Source organism: Sorex fumeus, unplaced genomic scaffold, assembly GCF_029834395.1.
Source record: "Sorex fumeus unplaced genomic scaffold, SorFum_2.1 ptg000007l, whole genome shotgun sequence".
In the NCBI taxonomy this organism is placed as follows: domain Eukaryota; kingdom Metazoa; phylum Chordata; class Mammalia; order Eulipotyphla; family Soricidae; genus Sorex; species Sorex fumeus.
In genome coordinates, this window is record NW_026606064.1 from 34,712,097 (window position 1) to 34,730,001 (window position 17,905).

General features: G+C 39.4%; 1 protein-coding gene across 1 annotated transcript in view; it reads right to left on the minus strand.

The window, feature by feature from the left end:
* PRMT3 (protein arginine methyltransferase 3) overlaps nucleotides 1-17,905 on the minus strand; it is a 124,022-nt gene that overhangs the window by 34,364 nt on the left and 71,753 nt on the right. Inside the window, exons 12-13 of the mRNA XM_056132582.1 lie at nucleotides 13,608-13,795; nucleotides 10,665-10,751 (exon numbers count right to left, since the gene is read on the minus strand). Of these exons, the coding sequence (XP_055988557.1) occupies nucleotides 10,665-10,751; nucleotides 13,608-13,795 (275 nt within the window). The remainder of the gene's footprint in view (nucleotides 1-10,664; nucleotides 10,752-13,607; nucleotides 13,796-17,905) is intronic.

Genomic DNA, 17,905 nt, shown 5'->3' on the forward strand with positions numbered 1-17,905 from the left:
AATAGTTCTAAGATGCAATTTACTATGTCTCCCTCACTAATGCCTTATGAATAGAGAAACTGTTTTGGCTTGTTGTATATCCATGCCTCATGGTTCTCAGTTCATATAAGTAGTCAAAAAACAGTTTCTGAGGAAAAAAATGCCAAGATTGGTGTATTCTAATACCATTTAAGCCTAACTGAAAAAATTCGAGATAGCAAAAGTTCGGGAGTATCTTATAAAGACTGTTTTTTTTGTTTTGGCTTTTGGGCCACAGCCAGCAATGCTCAGGAGTTGCTTTTGGCTCTGCTCTCGGGAATTACTCCTGGCAGTATATGGGAGACCATATGGGATGCTGGGGATTGAACCTGGGTTGGCTATGTGTAAGCTCTACCCGCTGTACTATCACTCTGGCCCTTACCGTCTACCTTCTTATTCTGTGAGTCACAACTCCAACTGGGATCACATAACTGAATGCAGGGGTTACAAACCATCCTAAAATTTTGCTTAAAATAGAATTCTTTATGACTTATTTTCAGTAAATGCATTATTTAAATACCTGCTTTATATATACACAAACCTAACTATCTGGGGTCACATAAGATATCTTCAGGTTGAAAGGGTCACCAGTGGAGAGTTTCAACTTACCTCTGCTAGACCAGCATTTCCCAAAGTGGGCAATACTTCTCCCTCTACCCAGGGTGGGTGCTTTCTGTTTGTTAGCTTAACAAAAGTGGATTTGGGGGCTGAAGAGGTAGTAGAGCTGGCAGGATGCATATCTTGGCATGCAATTGACCATGTTCTATTCTCAGCACCTCATATGGTCTGAGTCCCACTAACAGTGATTCCTGAGCAGAGTCAGGAGTAAGCCCTGTAGCCAGTCATGTGTGGCCCAAAAAACAAAAAGAAAAAAAAAAACAGTACATCTCAAGAGGGGAACTGAGTATATTTTTATATTTTGAGTTCTAAAAGAAGAGGGCAGGAATTGGTGGGAACTGAGACCAAATAAACTTGGAAACCAAATAAATTTGCTCTAGATTCTAGCCTACACTTTGGGTTGTAACCCCACGTGTAACTAACGTGCAGGTAGTGAAAAATTTGCCGATATTTCTAGACACACAGCGAACAAAAAAAATAATTAAAAATCAACCAATCAATGCTGCACTGTATTTCTCTGGATAAGATGGGTAGTGGCAGCATAAGAGAAGGAACACATGGAGGGTGCGGGATCCCGGAGGAAAAAAAAAAGAAAAAACAGGTTCCAAAAAGAGCCGAGAGCACCGGCAAGTTCCAGATGGAGTAGGTGCCGCATCTCGCCTCCCCCAGATGGAACCCCGGTGACCAGAAGCCTCTACAAACACAGCTCGAGTATGCGGGAACGAGGACTTTTTCTCAAATCTGCCGGACTACACCTCCCAGGTAACCTCTGATTCCGGAAGTCACGCCCACAGCCCGCCCCCCAGTGCCATCTTTGAAGCGTTCAGCATAAGAGAAGGAACACATGGAGGGTGCGGGATCCCGGAGGGAAAAAAAAAAACAAAAAAACAGGTTCCAAAAAGAGCCGAGAGCACCGGCAAGTTCCAGATGGAGTAGGTGCCGCATCTCGCCTCCCCCAGATGGAACCCCGGTGACCAGAAGCCTCTACAAACACAGCTCGAGTATGCGGGAACGAGGACTTTTTCTCAAAACCGCGCGGCGACATCTCTCTGTATACAAAGTGATCAATGAGAAGTAAACGACCCAATCTTTCTCCCTGAAAATCAGAGTTAAGTTTGGAGCACGGCCACAGCCCCAGAAACACAAGGACTTAATGCAGAATCCAGCAGCTTAGAGCAGAAAAGTGAACGGACGATGCGTTAACCCAGGCCATCATTTCTGCCCAGAGGGGAAAGGGTGTTGCTCCCTTCCGCCCTCCTCCCTCTGGAAAGAAAGATGGCGGCCACATGGGAGCCTTGTGGACAGCAGGTATGAGCCGGGGGTGTGGGGGCGACTAAAACCTCATGGGAAGGGGGGCGTTCCGGTCCGTCCTTCACGCCCTACCGAGGTCACCAGTCACCCCCCGCGAGCGGCTCTCCAGCACGGCCATGGCCCCAGAAGCACAAGGACTTAATGCAGAACCCAGCAGCTTGGAGCAGAAAAGTGAACGGACTATGCGTTGATCCAGCCCATCAAGTCTGCCGGAGGGGAAAGGGTGTTGCCCCATTCGCCCTCTCCTCTCTGGAAAGAAAGATGGCGGCCACATGGGAGCCTTGTGGACAGCAGGTATGAGCCGGGAGTGTGGGGGCGACTAAAACTTCATGGGAAGGGGGGCGTTTCGCTCCACCCTTCACGCCCTACCGAGGCCACCGGTTGCCCCCCGCGAGCGGCTCTCCAGCACGGCCACGACTCCAGAACACAGAAACCAATTTCTTAACTATCTGACTTTCAGTAGAAATACTTCCAGGGTCAATAGGTAAAATAGCAGAAATCCAAAACCAACATTTAATTCTTGAACCCAGCTGTAGAAAGCAAATCACTTCACAATGCTTTGTCAGCATGTCTGATTTGGGGGGGGGGGGGGGTAAACTCTAAATAATAGTGGTGAATCTTTTATTGAAACAATGAATCTAATCAAAGCAGATAGAGTGTTAACTAGAATTCATCTGCCTCACAGGGATGGGGAGGGGTGGGGGGGTGGGGTTTTATTGGGGTTCTTCATGGTAAAAAATAAGTATTGGTAAAGGGAAATGTGTTTGATATTTGCATGACTGAGACATAAACCTGAAAGCTTTGTAACCTTTCCCACAGTGATTCAATAAATAAATTAAAAAAAAAAAAAAGATGGGTAGTGGGTAGAAAGCAAAAAAAGTTCAAGAAACTCTGCTCTTGATCATATGATCAAACAAGGAGAAATCTAAAACTAAGGGGAGAGGTGAAATGACAAAATTAGAAGTGTGCTTCCTCTATGGCATAAAATTTACTTAATGAGTATACTAAAATATAAACCAGATGTCTCACTAAAATCTACGATGCAAGTTCAAGACAAACCTTTCTATTTAAAAACAGCACAGATGTGTTTTAATAATTAAGTTTCTTTAGCTGATTGGTTTTTCAAGGTCAAAATTAGGTCAATTTGCACCCCAAAGTACCAAGAGCTGATTTAATACTCAAGAATGAGTATGGACTAATAGGTTTCTACTGCCAGAGATTATTCAAAAGTTTTAAATGAAGATTTAAGAAGAATTATGACGATACTGACTCATCTTGATGTTTCATACCTAAGCCATTAGAAAAATTTAAAGTTTAGTTGAAAAGTAAGATTAAAATCAAAGACACTAGCAGCAAACTCATTGGTCTGAATTGTAAATGTTTCTTTTAATAACATTTAGTCTGAAAAAAAAAACTAAAGACTGATTTTGACTCCATCAGTGCCTTTCATCTATCATAAAGTATACAAATTTTAAATTAAGAATCAAATTGAGAGCATACAACTTACTTTTACTTCACCAACTAAGGGTTAGATTTTTATTTATTTCTCTTAATATAACACCCCCACCCACTATATAGCACGGCACTGTAGCACTGTCTTTCCGTTGTTCATTGATTTGCTTGAGTGGGCACCAGTAACGTCCCCATTGTGAGATTTGTTGTTACTGTTTTTGGCATATCGAATACGCCATGGGGAGCTCACCAAGCTCTGCCATGTGGGCTGGACACTCTCAGTAGCTTGCCAGGCTCTCCGAGAAGGACGGAGGAATCAAACCCGGGTCAGCCGCGTGCAAGGCAAACGCCTTACCCTCTGTGCTACTGCCCCATTAGTACCCAATATATAGACCCAGATTTATTTTCCAGACTAGGTTTTAAAAAGCATTAATTAAGAAACTTTTACTAATATGTAGTATTCTGCAAAAGAGCCTCATTTGGATATAAGAACAATAAAACACTGCATAAAACAGTAATTATTTTAAAAATCAACACAAGTAAGAAACCTGTATACCAAGAAGTCTAAGTAAACTGAATCCATGGAAGAATAAGCCCTTTCTTACTTGAGCAGACAGTAATATTGATCTGAGAGAATGAGAACATTAATTAATCTAACGCTAGGGTTATGGAAGGATCCAATAGTAAACAATGCATTAGGCATAGACACATGGCTGAAAAAGGAGAACACAGTCCATTTTTAAAGGTCAAGTTCTGAGCCACTAGGCTACATTCAAGTTTTCCCCATTGCCTTTCAGCAACCAAGATGAATGAAGGTGATGGCTGTCAAAAAAGCAGGAAGAGAAAAAAAGGGAATGCCCTGCCACAGAGGCAGGGTGAGATGGGGGGGGGGGGGGGGGTATGGGGGTGGGAGAGATGCTGGAATCCATAGTGGTGGAAAATGGGCACTGGTGAAGGGATGGGTATTTGATCATTGTAATCACTGTATAATCGAAACACAAGCACAAATTTTGTAAGTCTACAACTGTACCTCATGGTGTCTCACAAATAAAAATTAAAAGAAAAAAGCAGGAAGAAAGGTTTTCCTGCAGTACACAGATCCCCAAATCAAAATACTCAGCAAACACTTATCCACATCCCTGTTAACATGATTCACTAATCATTTCTCTGCTATTCCAGAAAATCCTCAGAAGTTGAGGTTGTCTCAAAAAAACCTATTGACATGAACAATGTTTCACAACAAATCCTGAGAGTTAATACCTCTTAAGAACAGACAGTTCAAATAAAGTCTATTCTTCAATACTTATTTTGAAACTTCACAGTGTTTATTAGCTGACAACTACATCATAAACCTTACCAGGTCTCAGTTAGGACCTTTTTCTCCCTTATTGCACTTTAGAGACCTTTTCAAGAGGAAAAACTAATTTATATAAAGGCCAACATGTATGTAAAATTATAAACAGGGAAACAGTAAAATGTGACCCCTAATCAAAAGAAAAAGAAAAAGCATCATTGAGAAACCTCAGGGAATTGACAAATAGACCTCGAAAAGACTAGCATTCTTTTCTGGTTGTTGTTTTGGGGCCACGCTTGGTAGTGCTCAGGCATACTCCTGGCTCTGTACCCAGGGATCACTCAGTGTTAGGAATTGAATTGGAGTAGGCTGCACACAAGGCAAGTGTACTAACCCCTGTACTATTGCTACTGCCCCAGATTATTAAAAATAAGATATGGCTCCTGAGCAACATACAGAAGGAAAGGCCCTTGCTTTGCACACAGTCAACCTGGATCAAATCCCCAGCACCCTATAATCCCCAACCCCAACAAGCCAGCCAGAAATGATTCCTGATTACAGAATAAGCCCCAACCATTGCTGGATATGCCTCTCACCAAAAAAACAGACAAACAAACAAACAAACAAAAAACCCTGAAACAATTAAGATAAAAGATCACATTGTCTAAAGACAAAAAGCAAAGTTAGGGGGGCTGGAGTGACAGCACAGCGGGTAGGGTGTTTGCCTTGCACACGGCCGACCCGGGTTCAATTCCCAGCATCCCATATGGTCCCCTGAGCACCACCAGGAGTAATTCCTGAGTGCAGAGCCGGGACTAACCCCTGTGCATTGCCAGGTGTGACCCAAAAAGGGGAAAAAAGAAAAAGCAAAGTTAGAAATTCTAATGCTGAAAAAAAGGTACTATCAAAAATTGAAAACATTTTCTATATATATTAAAGGGTCAGAACACTGATGAAGATCAATGACTTAGGAAATACATGAAGAGAAATTATTGCAAAGTATATGTATATTTAATGGCTAACACATTTTAGCCCTTTTATTCAATCTTTTCAACTGTGGAAATAGAATATGCTCTCTCAACTGAAATAAATTTTTTTCTTTTTAGGATTAGATAGAAGATAGGCAAAGTTCTTCTTGTTCCTCATGGAATCTTGTTTGCAATACTTACGTATAACTCTTAAGGCTCTTCAGGGTCCTTTTAGGTCAGGGATTTTTTTTTAAGTGTGTGCCCACAGATTTTAGACAAGCAGGTAGAGTGAAGTTTAATAATGCTTTAAGACATGCTCATAAAATTTACATATGCCACTGTACTTACATTTGTGTACTTTGCTAAATAAAGACACTTTATTAAAAGAAGTTTTTAAGTACAAATATTTCAGAAATGTGAACTTTAAGCTAGTATACTAGATCATCTTGAATTTAATAAATTAAGAAAAACTTTCTACAAAAAATAGTCTTGTTAACAATATATTAAGAAGAGGTCAAAGAAGCCTAGAAAGGGTAAGGTGCTTGCTTGCCTTCTGAGTGGCCAAGCCAGATTTGATCCCTGACGCCACAACTGGCCCCTGGAGCCCTACCAGACGTGACCCCTGACTATAGAGTAAACCCTGAGTACCACAGGGTATGGGCCAAAACCCCAAAAGATTAATAATTAAAAAAAAACCCAACTAGGGAAAGTTTGTATAAATTGAACGTGCTACTAAGTCAATGGGCTGGAGCAATAGCACAGCGATAGGGCGTTTGCCTTACAAGCGGCCAACATGGCCGACCCGAGTTCGATTCCTCCGCCCCTCTCAGAGAGCTCGGCCAGCTACCGAGAGTATTCGATATGCCAAACACAGTAACAACAAAGAGAGCTCGGCCAGCTACCGAGAGTATTCGATATGCCAAACACAGTAACAACAAAGAGAGCTCGGCCAGCTACCGAGAGTATTCGATATGCCAAACACAGTAACGTCTCCAATGGAGACGTTATTGGGCCCACTCGAGCAAATCGACGATCAACGGGAGGGCCTTTACCTTTACCTTTACCTTACTAAGTCAATATTTTAATGCAAACTAACAGAAAGGCAGAATAAAAAAGTATACTGAAACAAAGATATTACAATGAAGTTTCAATAAACAATGTATCAAAGAAAAACCATCCCCTGTCAAAAGTATTATTTAATGTATATTTATGAAGCATGGACTCTTAAAAATTAGTATTTTCATCTTCAGGTAAATTGTTTAAAAAAATAGCAGAATAAAAATTACTCAGTGTAGACCTAGGATATGGAAAGGTACATTTGACCATACATTTTTATTTATATATTTTTGGTTTGGGGATCATATCAAGTCATGCTCAGTGTTACCTCCTGGCTCAGTGCTCAGGGTCATTCCTGGTAGTGTTCAAGAAAATGTGCAGTGCTGGGAATAGAAATTAGGCCTTTCATATACAAGCTTGCATTCCAGCCTATTGAGCAATCTCTCTGGTCACTTGATTATATTTTTAATGAGCTTACATACCAAAACAATATAAATGTTGCTGGAAAATCAAAGTGAACACCACAGTTATACACAAAAAATAGACTAGAGCTTAGTGATACAATGTTTTAGTCCTAACGTATAGCCTTAACAGTCAATGATAGCATATAATAAAGTGCAAAAGCCTAGAAAAAAATAGCAATATGACCAGAATACATTGGAAAATTATCATTCAATCATTACTGGCAATACAGACTCACAGTTTCAAGTCACGTTGAATGTCCAAGACTTAAAACAGTTACTAATACAAAATATTAGATTAAAAACTGTTTAAGTTTTGCAATAGTATGCGGTACATCTGTGTCGAAGGAAATTGCAAAGAAAATAAGTTTTCCATAAATGGTTCTATCAAATGAGAAAAACATCCTAAACCACTATCAGCCTACAGCACATACACTATTAAAATTAAATCCAAGAGGATGTTCCTAACATTTTGTTATTTCAACTTCCTAATTTTTAATTAGACACAAATTTGTAATTTCATTAATAAATAAGAATCACTGGGGTTGGAGTGATAGCACAGTGAGTAGGGTGTTTGCCTTGCAAGCTGCCAACCCGGGTTCAATTCCCAGCATCCCATATGGTCCCTTGAGCACTGCCAGGAGTAATTCCTGAGTGCAGAGTCAGGAGTAAACCCTGAGCATCGCCAGGTGTGACCCCCCTCCCCCAAAAAACCAAAAAACCGAGAATCACTGTATCACTGTCATCCTGTTGTTCCTCGATTTACTCAAGCGGGTGCCACTAATGTCTCTATACATCCCAGCCCTGAGATTTTAGCAGCATCTCCTTACTCGTCTTTCCCAATGACTAAAATTTCATTCAGAGTCAGGGGAATGAGACCTGTTATAGTTACTGTTTTTGGCATATCGAATACGCCACGGGGAGCTTGCCAGGCTTTGCCTATGCAGGCAGGATACTCTCAGTAGCTTGCCGGGCTCTCTGAGAGGCATATATATATATATATATATATATATATATATATATGTATGTATATATATGTATATTTCTCTCTATGATTTGTTGCCTACTGTCTAAAATTAAAACACATATATTAAAAATAGGCCTAGCCACTCAGAAATTTTCCATATTATTTTTCAGGAATGCATTCATATTGTAAGCACAAAAAAAATTAAATGTGTTTGAAACCTTGTATTTAGGAATACAAAAATCTACTTTTTCACTTAATCTTAAACAAAAAAACAACAACTTTTTTTCTCATGAAAATAATCTTCTCGAGGACTGGGAATGTGACTCAGCAGTAAAGTAAATACTTCTTATGTGTAAGGGCCTGGGTTTGATTCTTGACACTTCATAAAAAAAGAAAAAAACAAAATCTATGCTGATTTTCTCCACACCTATACCAGGAAATATTTTTGTACTTTCTTTTTTCTGCTGGTATTCAATAAAAAGTTCCAACTAGGCATCCAGTCTTTTAAAATACATTTTTAATGGATTATTTTCAAGATAAGAAAATAGATTTTATATTCAAAAAATAGTCTTAGTGATTAAGTTTGCATATAAAACGTGTTCTGAAACTTCCTGTAGCACAATGCTACTGCCGTAACAAAAATTTGTTTCTAAGCATAAAGACAGCTAGAACATCATACAATCTATATTCAGTGAAATTGACATACAGGGGAAAAAAAATTGGACAGGGGGATAAGAAAGGATAGTTGTGAAGGGTTTTACACATCTGGGGTTGTCAGTGGTAACTCCCACTGACAGAGTGGGCAAGGATTCAATTAGCTCATCTGACTATAGAAAGCCATAAAGACATGCATCTAAAGTCAGTTTTTGAACCCGACCTTATATTTATATTTGTCCTATACTTTGACTTAGGTGAAAGACAATGAAAGTAAACTGAAACAGCATTGTTTAACAATACTGATTATATAATTAATTTTAAAGAATTCCTTAATAGATGAGCTTAATTGATATAAAATTTTGGATCAAATAAACTGAAACAGTCCTGAAATCTTTTGACTATTAGTCTTAACGCTGTAGTTAAAAGAATCAGATGAATAACTGAAGTTAACTTTTATCTAGTTTCTGACTGTATTTTATATTGAGATTATCTTTTGAAGATCAGCAATTTAAAAATATTATAGCCTTTATCAACAACACCTATATATATTCAAACCTAAGTAAATGCTTACTTCTTAACAGCATCCTATGTCTCTGATAAAGACAAATGCTGTTATCTTAGTATTAATGTACATTTAGAAATTATTTAAAAATATACTTTACCAAGCTCACATTTCTATGTACATCTAGAGATGTTTTTACACAAACAAATATGTGAATTAGTTCATTTACCTTCATAACTAGTCTTCAAGACAGATTACCACTTTTCTAAAAGCAATTAGTCTGAAGTACAAACTACCTAAGAATCTTAAAGTAACAAACTAGTGAGTGGCAAAAATATACTTGTCTGTTCAGATTTGTCTAATGGAATAAAAAACCTGTTAGTTGCAATTTATTAATTGCACACACTCTTTCTGTTCTTTTTTGGCTTTGGGGCCACACCCAGCTGTGCTCAGACCAAATTCATGCATTTTCTAAACATATTTTAAAAGTGTACTTGTCTGTAGTGAAACTCACATTACTAAAAAGCATAACGCTCAATTCAGGGGGCAAGTACAGCATTTTGATGGTAATATATCTCATTTTTTCAAATCATAGGTTAGGTCACATGCTTGCAACAGTGTTAACGTCGATGGTTTTGATGTAGTTATAAACATAGTTGTCTCACTTCATGACTGCCAAACACCCACAACCCTTCATCAATATCTGTCCCCACTACTTCTGGTCCACCTCATCATTGCTGCTGCATCTATTCTTCTCTTGCTTCCTAGTCTCAGTTCTGTAATACAAGCCCAAGGATTTATTATCACCTGATACTGTCTATTTCCTTGTCATGATTCTCCTATGCCACAGATGAGAGATCATCCAGTATTTGTCCTTCTCCCTCTGACTTATTTTGCTTAGCACAGATTTGCCTAAATTTTCTAAAACCCAGGTTTTTATTATGTCAGGCGGACTCTTTAATAATATTAATGAATTCTTCATTGATTTCCTCACATAATATAAATATACTAAGTACACATAGCATAATCTAATTGAGTGTTGAGTTATTAAGAACAGGATATGAACTTTTTATTTTTAAGATAAAGCCTACCATGGTAACAGAAAACAATGAAGAAACTAATAAAGAAAAGCCATCTTGCAAACAAATTTTCCTTATACTTCATATTCTCAACTAAACTAACTTTTGTGAAGTCTAGTGACTTATTAAAATAGATCTGTTCAATAGCTTAACAAAGGCCAGGATAGACTGTCAAAGGCAATAGTCGTTTTCATTTATCACAGGTCTGGTAATTAATTCATTAGCCTGCCAATCAACTATACTACTAGTGAAATTTGTGAAAGTAGAATGGAACAGCTTACCGTGCACAAGGATGTCTTTGTGATTTTCAGGGTAAAATCTGAAGAAAACTCCAAATCTGAGACAGATGTCATATGGCAATCTATGTGCTACCCATTTAAAAAAGAACAAGGAGAGGAAGCAACTTAGTAAAAACAGCAAAAAAAAAACCCCTAAAACAGTATTTTTTATGTATTTTGTAAAAAATAATTATGCAAATGAAGATTTTGTAAACAATCATTCACATCATTTTGGAATTATTTTCAATTTCATTTTATTTATTTATTTTAAGACTGAAAGTTAGTTTGTTGTACAGATAAGATTGAAAGGTCCAGGTCCCTCCCAGATATTTTCAATTTTAAAGGGTACTAGTCAACTCAGTGCCCGAAGTGAAAAAATAAATGTAAATAAAGGCTACTAGCTCTATCATTAATTTTTTCCCTTTAAATTAGTATTTTAACTAGAACATTTTTTCTTTAAATCAAATAGTCTAAGGAAAATCATTACTTAAATTTTTGTATGTCTCTATGTATCAACCAGATCAGGTTTCTGATTTGCCTTCTTATTTTCCATTGTCTTTCTGTTTTCCAAGTAAAATCATTCTTTTATACACCAGTGATATAAACATATATGTATATATATTTACTACAGTTTATGTACAGTAACTGTTTAACTATTGGTCCAATTTGAAAATAAAATGCTAGTGAATAAGACTAGTTATTTTTAGGATTTGAGAGCTTGTTTGGAGGTTCTAGCAGGGGAGCGCAGCTACTCGTATACCCTCGACTGAAGACCGGTCCATCTCTATTCGGGGAAGACCCTCCTCTTTGACCGAGCGTGCAGCTTCGGGAGGGACGCACGTGGAGCGGTGAGGGAGGAAGGGGACACCCGCCTAGCCAGCATTTGCATTTTGTTAGACATGAGGAACAACCATAACAATTTCAACCAAAGAACAAAAGCAACTTTGATGATTCAACACAGAGAAAAGTAAAAGTCAAAAATCCTTATTTCCCCAACTCTTCCCTGGCTCAAATTTTTCTCACAGAGTGGATGCAACCAACTATGTTTCAGCAATAGCAGTCTAGCTAATTCTGGCCAATAAAGGTGCTGATACGGGATCTGCCAGCCTTAAAACAAATCATTACAGATATAAACTCCTATGACTAAGTTATCCCTATTACAACTACAATATTGTGGTTTGTTTGCAGCCACACTTTGCACTACTTGGGGGGTACTTTTGGCTCTGTGCTTAGAGATTGTTCCCAGCAATATTTGGGGGGGGGAGACAGTTGGGGGGCGGGGCAGAAGGGGCAAGTAAAAATTGGCACCCCAAGACTTGCAAACTATGCATGCCTAACTTCCATTTTAAACAATCTGTTACACTGTGAAAAAGAAGTTACCATGTGGACATCTTTTGTTTACAGGATTGGGGGTTAGACAAATGACTAATTTTTAAAAAGGAGCATACATTTTTTATCAAGCCCTAAATTCTTGCAATTATTTATTCACAGCACTTTTGGGATTAAGAGAAAGAACGAAAAAAAGAAAGAAAGAAAGAAAGAAAGAAAGAAAGAAAGAAAGAAAGGAAGGAAGGGAGAGAGAGAGAGAGAAAGAAAGAAAGAAGGAAGGAAGAGAGAGAGAGGGAGGGAGGAAGAAAGAAAGAAATGTCCTCCTCCACCCTCTTCTTTCTGCTTCGTCTTAAGGCTGAGTTGGCTAAAACTGTATACTCCTACCCAGAGCCAAAAAACTCAAATAAATCCCTTATTATCTGTGTAGCAGAGCAATGAACAATCCTATAATCATTAACTAGGCTGCATTTTCCCCTTAAAAGCAAAATGTAATTATAATCAGCTTGTCCTTGTTAAGAAACTTTGCATATTTATTATTCTATGCAAATTTAAGACTACTTAAGAAAATTAAAACATTTACTGAGTATTTTCTACAGAGAACAATTACTGAGGTGATGAAAGTAATGGTGTCATCTAAAAAAGAAGATAACATTTTGAACCTAACACTGAACAAGATATGTTTGTTTGAATGATAAAGACAAATTAAAGAGATTTTTAAAAAACAATAGCGAATCAAGGAGACTGCTCAAAGGGCACAAGTTTTAAATGTAGGAGGCCCAGTTTAGATTCCTAGCACCACACTGTCCCTTGAGCACCACTGGGAGTGATCCAGGGCAGTAGGTCAGGTGCGGCCCCCAAACTCTGCTGGATATGGTCCCCAAACAAACCAAAAAGGCAAACTGAATTTATTCATTTAACTCAACCTACGTAAATTCAAGCAAGCACAATTCACTAAATAAAACTAGAGATTAGTAGTGCAAGGAATAAGACAATAAAACACAAAAGGAATTAACTGAGAAGCAGGACAATGGTAGGGCTTTAATTTCATTAGGCAAATTCAACATAATCCTTCATTTGAGAAGTCTGGACGAAACCTGAAGGACAGAAATCAAAACTGTGTGTGTGTGCAGTGACTTATGAAAATGAATAATATGGTTGTAAATGAACCTAAAATACTAGGATAGAGCCAATTTAAGTGATGACAAAACAGGAATGTAAGACAGTGGGGCCTTCTGGACTCAAGAAACCGAAGCCATGTGAAAAAGAGATGTCAGGGGCGTTAGAGACAGTATAGCAGATGGGGCATTTGCCTTGCATGGTTTCATCAAAGCATCATATATGGTCGCCTGAGCCTGCCAGAAGTGATTCCTGAGCACTGCCACTTGTGGCCCCCAAAACAAAAACAACAAAATACTGTGACTCGAAAGGGATGAAATAATCAACTGGTAATTATGACTTGAAGCAGTCGTACTGATTTAAAAATAAAGTTTTTAAGAAGAATAAAGTATAAGGACTAGTATTTTGAAGACTTACTTATGAAACCAAGACCCAAAGTCATATAAAACTAAAAATAGTGGCAAAACTGCTAAAAAATAATCAAAATGGCATAACACTTACCTTAATACCACATGGGTCTGATATAAGAGTTTTGGGATCTAAAACTTCCACAACAGCTTCTGGAATAACTGCTTTCTTCATGCAGGACATATTGAAGCCATAGACATCATCCCAGAAAGCAATTCTATCAGCATGCTTATTTGTATCACTTACTGCCACAAGGTTGATAGTGCAAAGATCAGGGTAGACTGCAACAAATAAATTAGGCTAATATTATCTCCCTTTATGGGAAAATTTAATATATAAAATAAGTAACAGCACGAAATCCATTAGTATGTATTACTAGCAAAGGATTATAATGAAGTTGTAGATTAGAGCTTCTTAAATTTATTTAGTCACTGTCCTCTCTCCTGGGGTGGGTGGGGGATAATCTAGTTCTTTAAATGAACAAACTGCGCCCAGAGACACACAAATGAATCTCAGAACCGAGCAGCTCTCAGCAGACATGCCTCCAGATTTTGCACACCCCAGCTGGGAATGGGTGTCGTCTTCTGCCTATTCTCCAGGAAACCTGGCAGCCGCCACCCTCCAGAACTAAGTAGGAATGCCAGGTATGGACCAGAAATGATAATACACACTGGGCCTCACAGGAAAGGTGTGGAGCCAGTCCTTCTCCCCCACCCTGAAACGAGGTCTAAGAATGGCCCTCCTGGCTACTTAACAGCCATGATCCCAGACACACACAAACGAATCTCAGAACTGAGTGGCTTTCGGCAGAAATCTCTCCAAATCTGTCACAGTTACTGTCCTCCCGTTGTTCATCAATTTCCTCAAGCGGACCCAGTAACGTCTCCATTTTGTTTTTGAGACTTATTGTTACTGTGTTTGGCATACTGAATACAGCACGGGGAGCTTGCCAGGCTTTGCCGAGTGGGCGAGATACTCTTGGTAGCTTGCGGGGCTCTCCGAGAGGGGCGGAGGAATCGAACTCGGGTCGGCCGTGTTGGCCGCGTGCAAGGCAAATGCCCTACCCACTGTGCTATCGCTTCAGCCCTCTCCAAACCTAATTATTAAAATTTTAAAATTCCACAACTGTATGGCTGCAAGCAGCGGAACGATATATCATATGCTATTCATAACCAGCAATAGAAAACAAATTATCTAATGTTGCCTCTTTGGCAGGTCTGAGAGTTGGAGAAAAAGTTCTCCAAATAATAATGTTGGGAATGGTGTTGAAATATAGAATGTAATCTAAATAGAGAGAGAGAGAGAGAGAGAGAGAGAGAGAGAGAGAGAGAGAGAGAGAGAGAGTAATGTGGAAATTATCTGCCACACAGGCAGGGGGGGTGAGGGGGGATATATTTGGCGTTGTTTTTGGTGGGAAACGTGTACTGGTGAAGGGATGGGTGTTTGATCTTTGTATGACCAAGACTCAAACACGAAAGCTCTGTAACTGTTCTCATAGTGATTCAATAAACAAATTTAAGAAGGAAAAAATGAAATGAACAACTGCTCAACTGCACCTGAGGCTTCTAGTGCCTGCCCCCCTCTCCCGGTCCCACTGCTCTAGTGCTGGTGTATATCAGAATAAATAAGTTCAACTGTTAAGATTTTTTTTATTTTTAAAGATATATACTGTGGTGATGAAAAAAAGACTTGAAAAGAAGTCAGCAACAGGCACCTATAAAAATAAAAGCAGGATGTGGGGCCTGAGATAGTACATGGGTTAGACACATGCTCCGCATACAGCCAACCTTCCTTCCATCACTGGTCCCACCATGATCCCCTTAGCATCTCCAAGGTGCAGCTCTGTAGGCCCCAGCACCACTGGAGATGGGTTGGGGAATCCCTAGCACAGAGGACCCAAGAAGTAAGTCATTCCTGCACTCATGCACAATCACCCAGAGGTCACCTGCACCGCCAAAATAAAAATAAAGCAGGATGACATTCCTGAAACTTTTATTAATATTTGCTCGAGCGGGCCCAGTAACGTCTCCACTGTGACAATTGTTCCTGTGTTTGGCATACCAAATAACATCACGGGTAGCTTGACAGGCTTTGCCGTGGGGGCGAGATACTCTCGGTAGCTTGCTGGGCTCTCCGAGAGGGGCGGAGGAATCGAACTTGGGTCGGCCATGTTGACCGCTTGCAAGGTAAATGCCCTACTGCTGTGCTATCACTGAGCCAACAAGGGCGACCCAAATTTAGTAATATGAAAATGTAAAATATCCTGCTTCTTAAAATGTATTAAGAGAGTTAGTACAGGAGGTGAAGTGCTCATCCTGCACGCAGCTGCAACACTGGCTTGAATCCCTGGGGTCCTTTCTGAGTACAGAACCAGAAACAGCCCCTGAGCACTGCTAGGCTTGGTCCTCCCCCACGCTTCCCCAAAGCTATGATGCCAGGAGTAATTCCTGAGTGTGGAGCTAGGAATAACACCTGAATATCGCCAGGTGTGATCCAAAAAGCCAAAAAAATTTTTCTTAAAATCCATAAAACAGTTTCCTGCGTCAACAAACTAAAATCTAGTACATATGTGTCAAATAAATACCTAATTTCATTCTTACTAAACTTTAGAATTAAATAATATAGAAATAATGCTGTCTTTTCTCTTCCAAACTTCATTATATCTACAGCTTTAAGAATTTTACTATTCAATGACAGCAGCAATGAACTGTCTTCCAAACAAAGCCTGAGATAAGATCCATTGACATAAAAACAAGTACTTTTTCCAATCTGATATGTAAGAATCAAAAAAAAAAAAAAAGGGCAGTATGTCATTGATAAGAAATTTTTCAAATCTCATGCACTAAGGGGGCATGGGAAGAAGACAGGATGGACATATATAGTGGATTACAACCTGCTGCCATGTAAACTGCGTTCCTTCCATTCTCATTTCCCTCCAATGATATGGTAAGTCTCCTTACTGTTTAAAAGTCCTCACTGATAGAAACTTTTCAAAGTAGCTGATCTGTTATTAAATGATAGCGGGGCTGGAGCTATAGCACAACGGGTAGGGCATTTGCCTTGCACGTGACCAACCCAGGTTTGATTCCCAGCATCCCATATGGTCCCCTGAGCACCGCCAGGAGTAATTCCTGAGTGCAGAGCCAGGAGTAACCCCTGTGCATTGCCAGGTGTGACCCCCCCAAAAAAATCATAACCCAGCATGAGTATTTGCAACATGGGGCTGGAATAATAGCACAGCGGGTAGAGCATTTGCCTTGCACACGGCTGACCAGTGTTTGATCCCCAGCATCTTAGATGGTCCCCCAGCACCACCAACAGTAATTCCTGAGTGCAGAGCCAGGAGTAACCCCTGAGCATCACCAATATGATCCAAAAACCAAAAAAGAAAAGAGTATATGTGGACAGGAAAGTGTTTAGTTTCTTGAACTAGATTTCTGAAATGAGAAAAAAACTATCAAGAAATAGAATTTTAAAGAAACTACAGATACACTGGCATAGTTTTACCATATCATGCCCTATAATTTCATCCTTAAAAGAACATAACAGATCAGGAGCAGCATTTCTGAAAAGTAACAGCTTTAAGCTTTGTGAGCCTTATGATATTTATTCAGACTACTCATCTTGATTACCTTGGTGTAGAGAGCAGTCAAACTGTAAGTAAATGAGCCTGAGAATGTTCTAATAAAACTTTTATCTACAGAAGCAGTCAGCAAGTCAGATACAGATACCCCAGATGGACAGGAGGGAGAAATGAATGAGGTAGGTGATATTCTTTTTTTTCCCCTTTTTTTCTTGTTACTTTATTTTTTTTTTTGTTTTGCTTTGGGGGGCTACACATGGTAGTGCTCAGAGGTTACTCCTGGTCTGCACTATGGACTTGCTCTTGGTGGTCTTGGGGTACCAGATAGGATGCTGGGGCTTGAACCCAGGTCCATCATGTGGAAGGCAAACATAGGGTGATATTCTTGTGCTTCTTCAGTCACAGTAATCAAATACCCTCCAGAATTGTCTACTGCATACATTCAAGTTACTCAACATAGTTCACAGAGTAATTCTATTTTAAAATATCTAAGATCGGGGCTGGAGTGATAGCATAGTGGGTAGGGCGTTTGCCTTGCACGCGGCCGACCTGGGTTCGATTCCCAGCACCCATATGGTCCCCCAAGCACCGCCAGGAGCAGTTCCTGAGTGCAGAGCCAGGAGTGACCCCTGAGCATTGCTGGGTGTGACCCAAAAACCAAAAAAAAAAAAAAATTAAATTAAAAAAAATATCTAAGATCTTCATGCCTAGTATGATCAACTTCTAAATCAATTTCTAAATAAATCATGGCCCACTGGTCAAATCTGCTCCACTGACTTTTTATAAATGAAGTTTAATTAGAATCCCA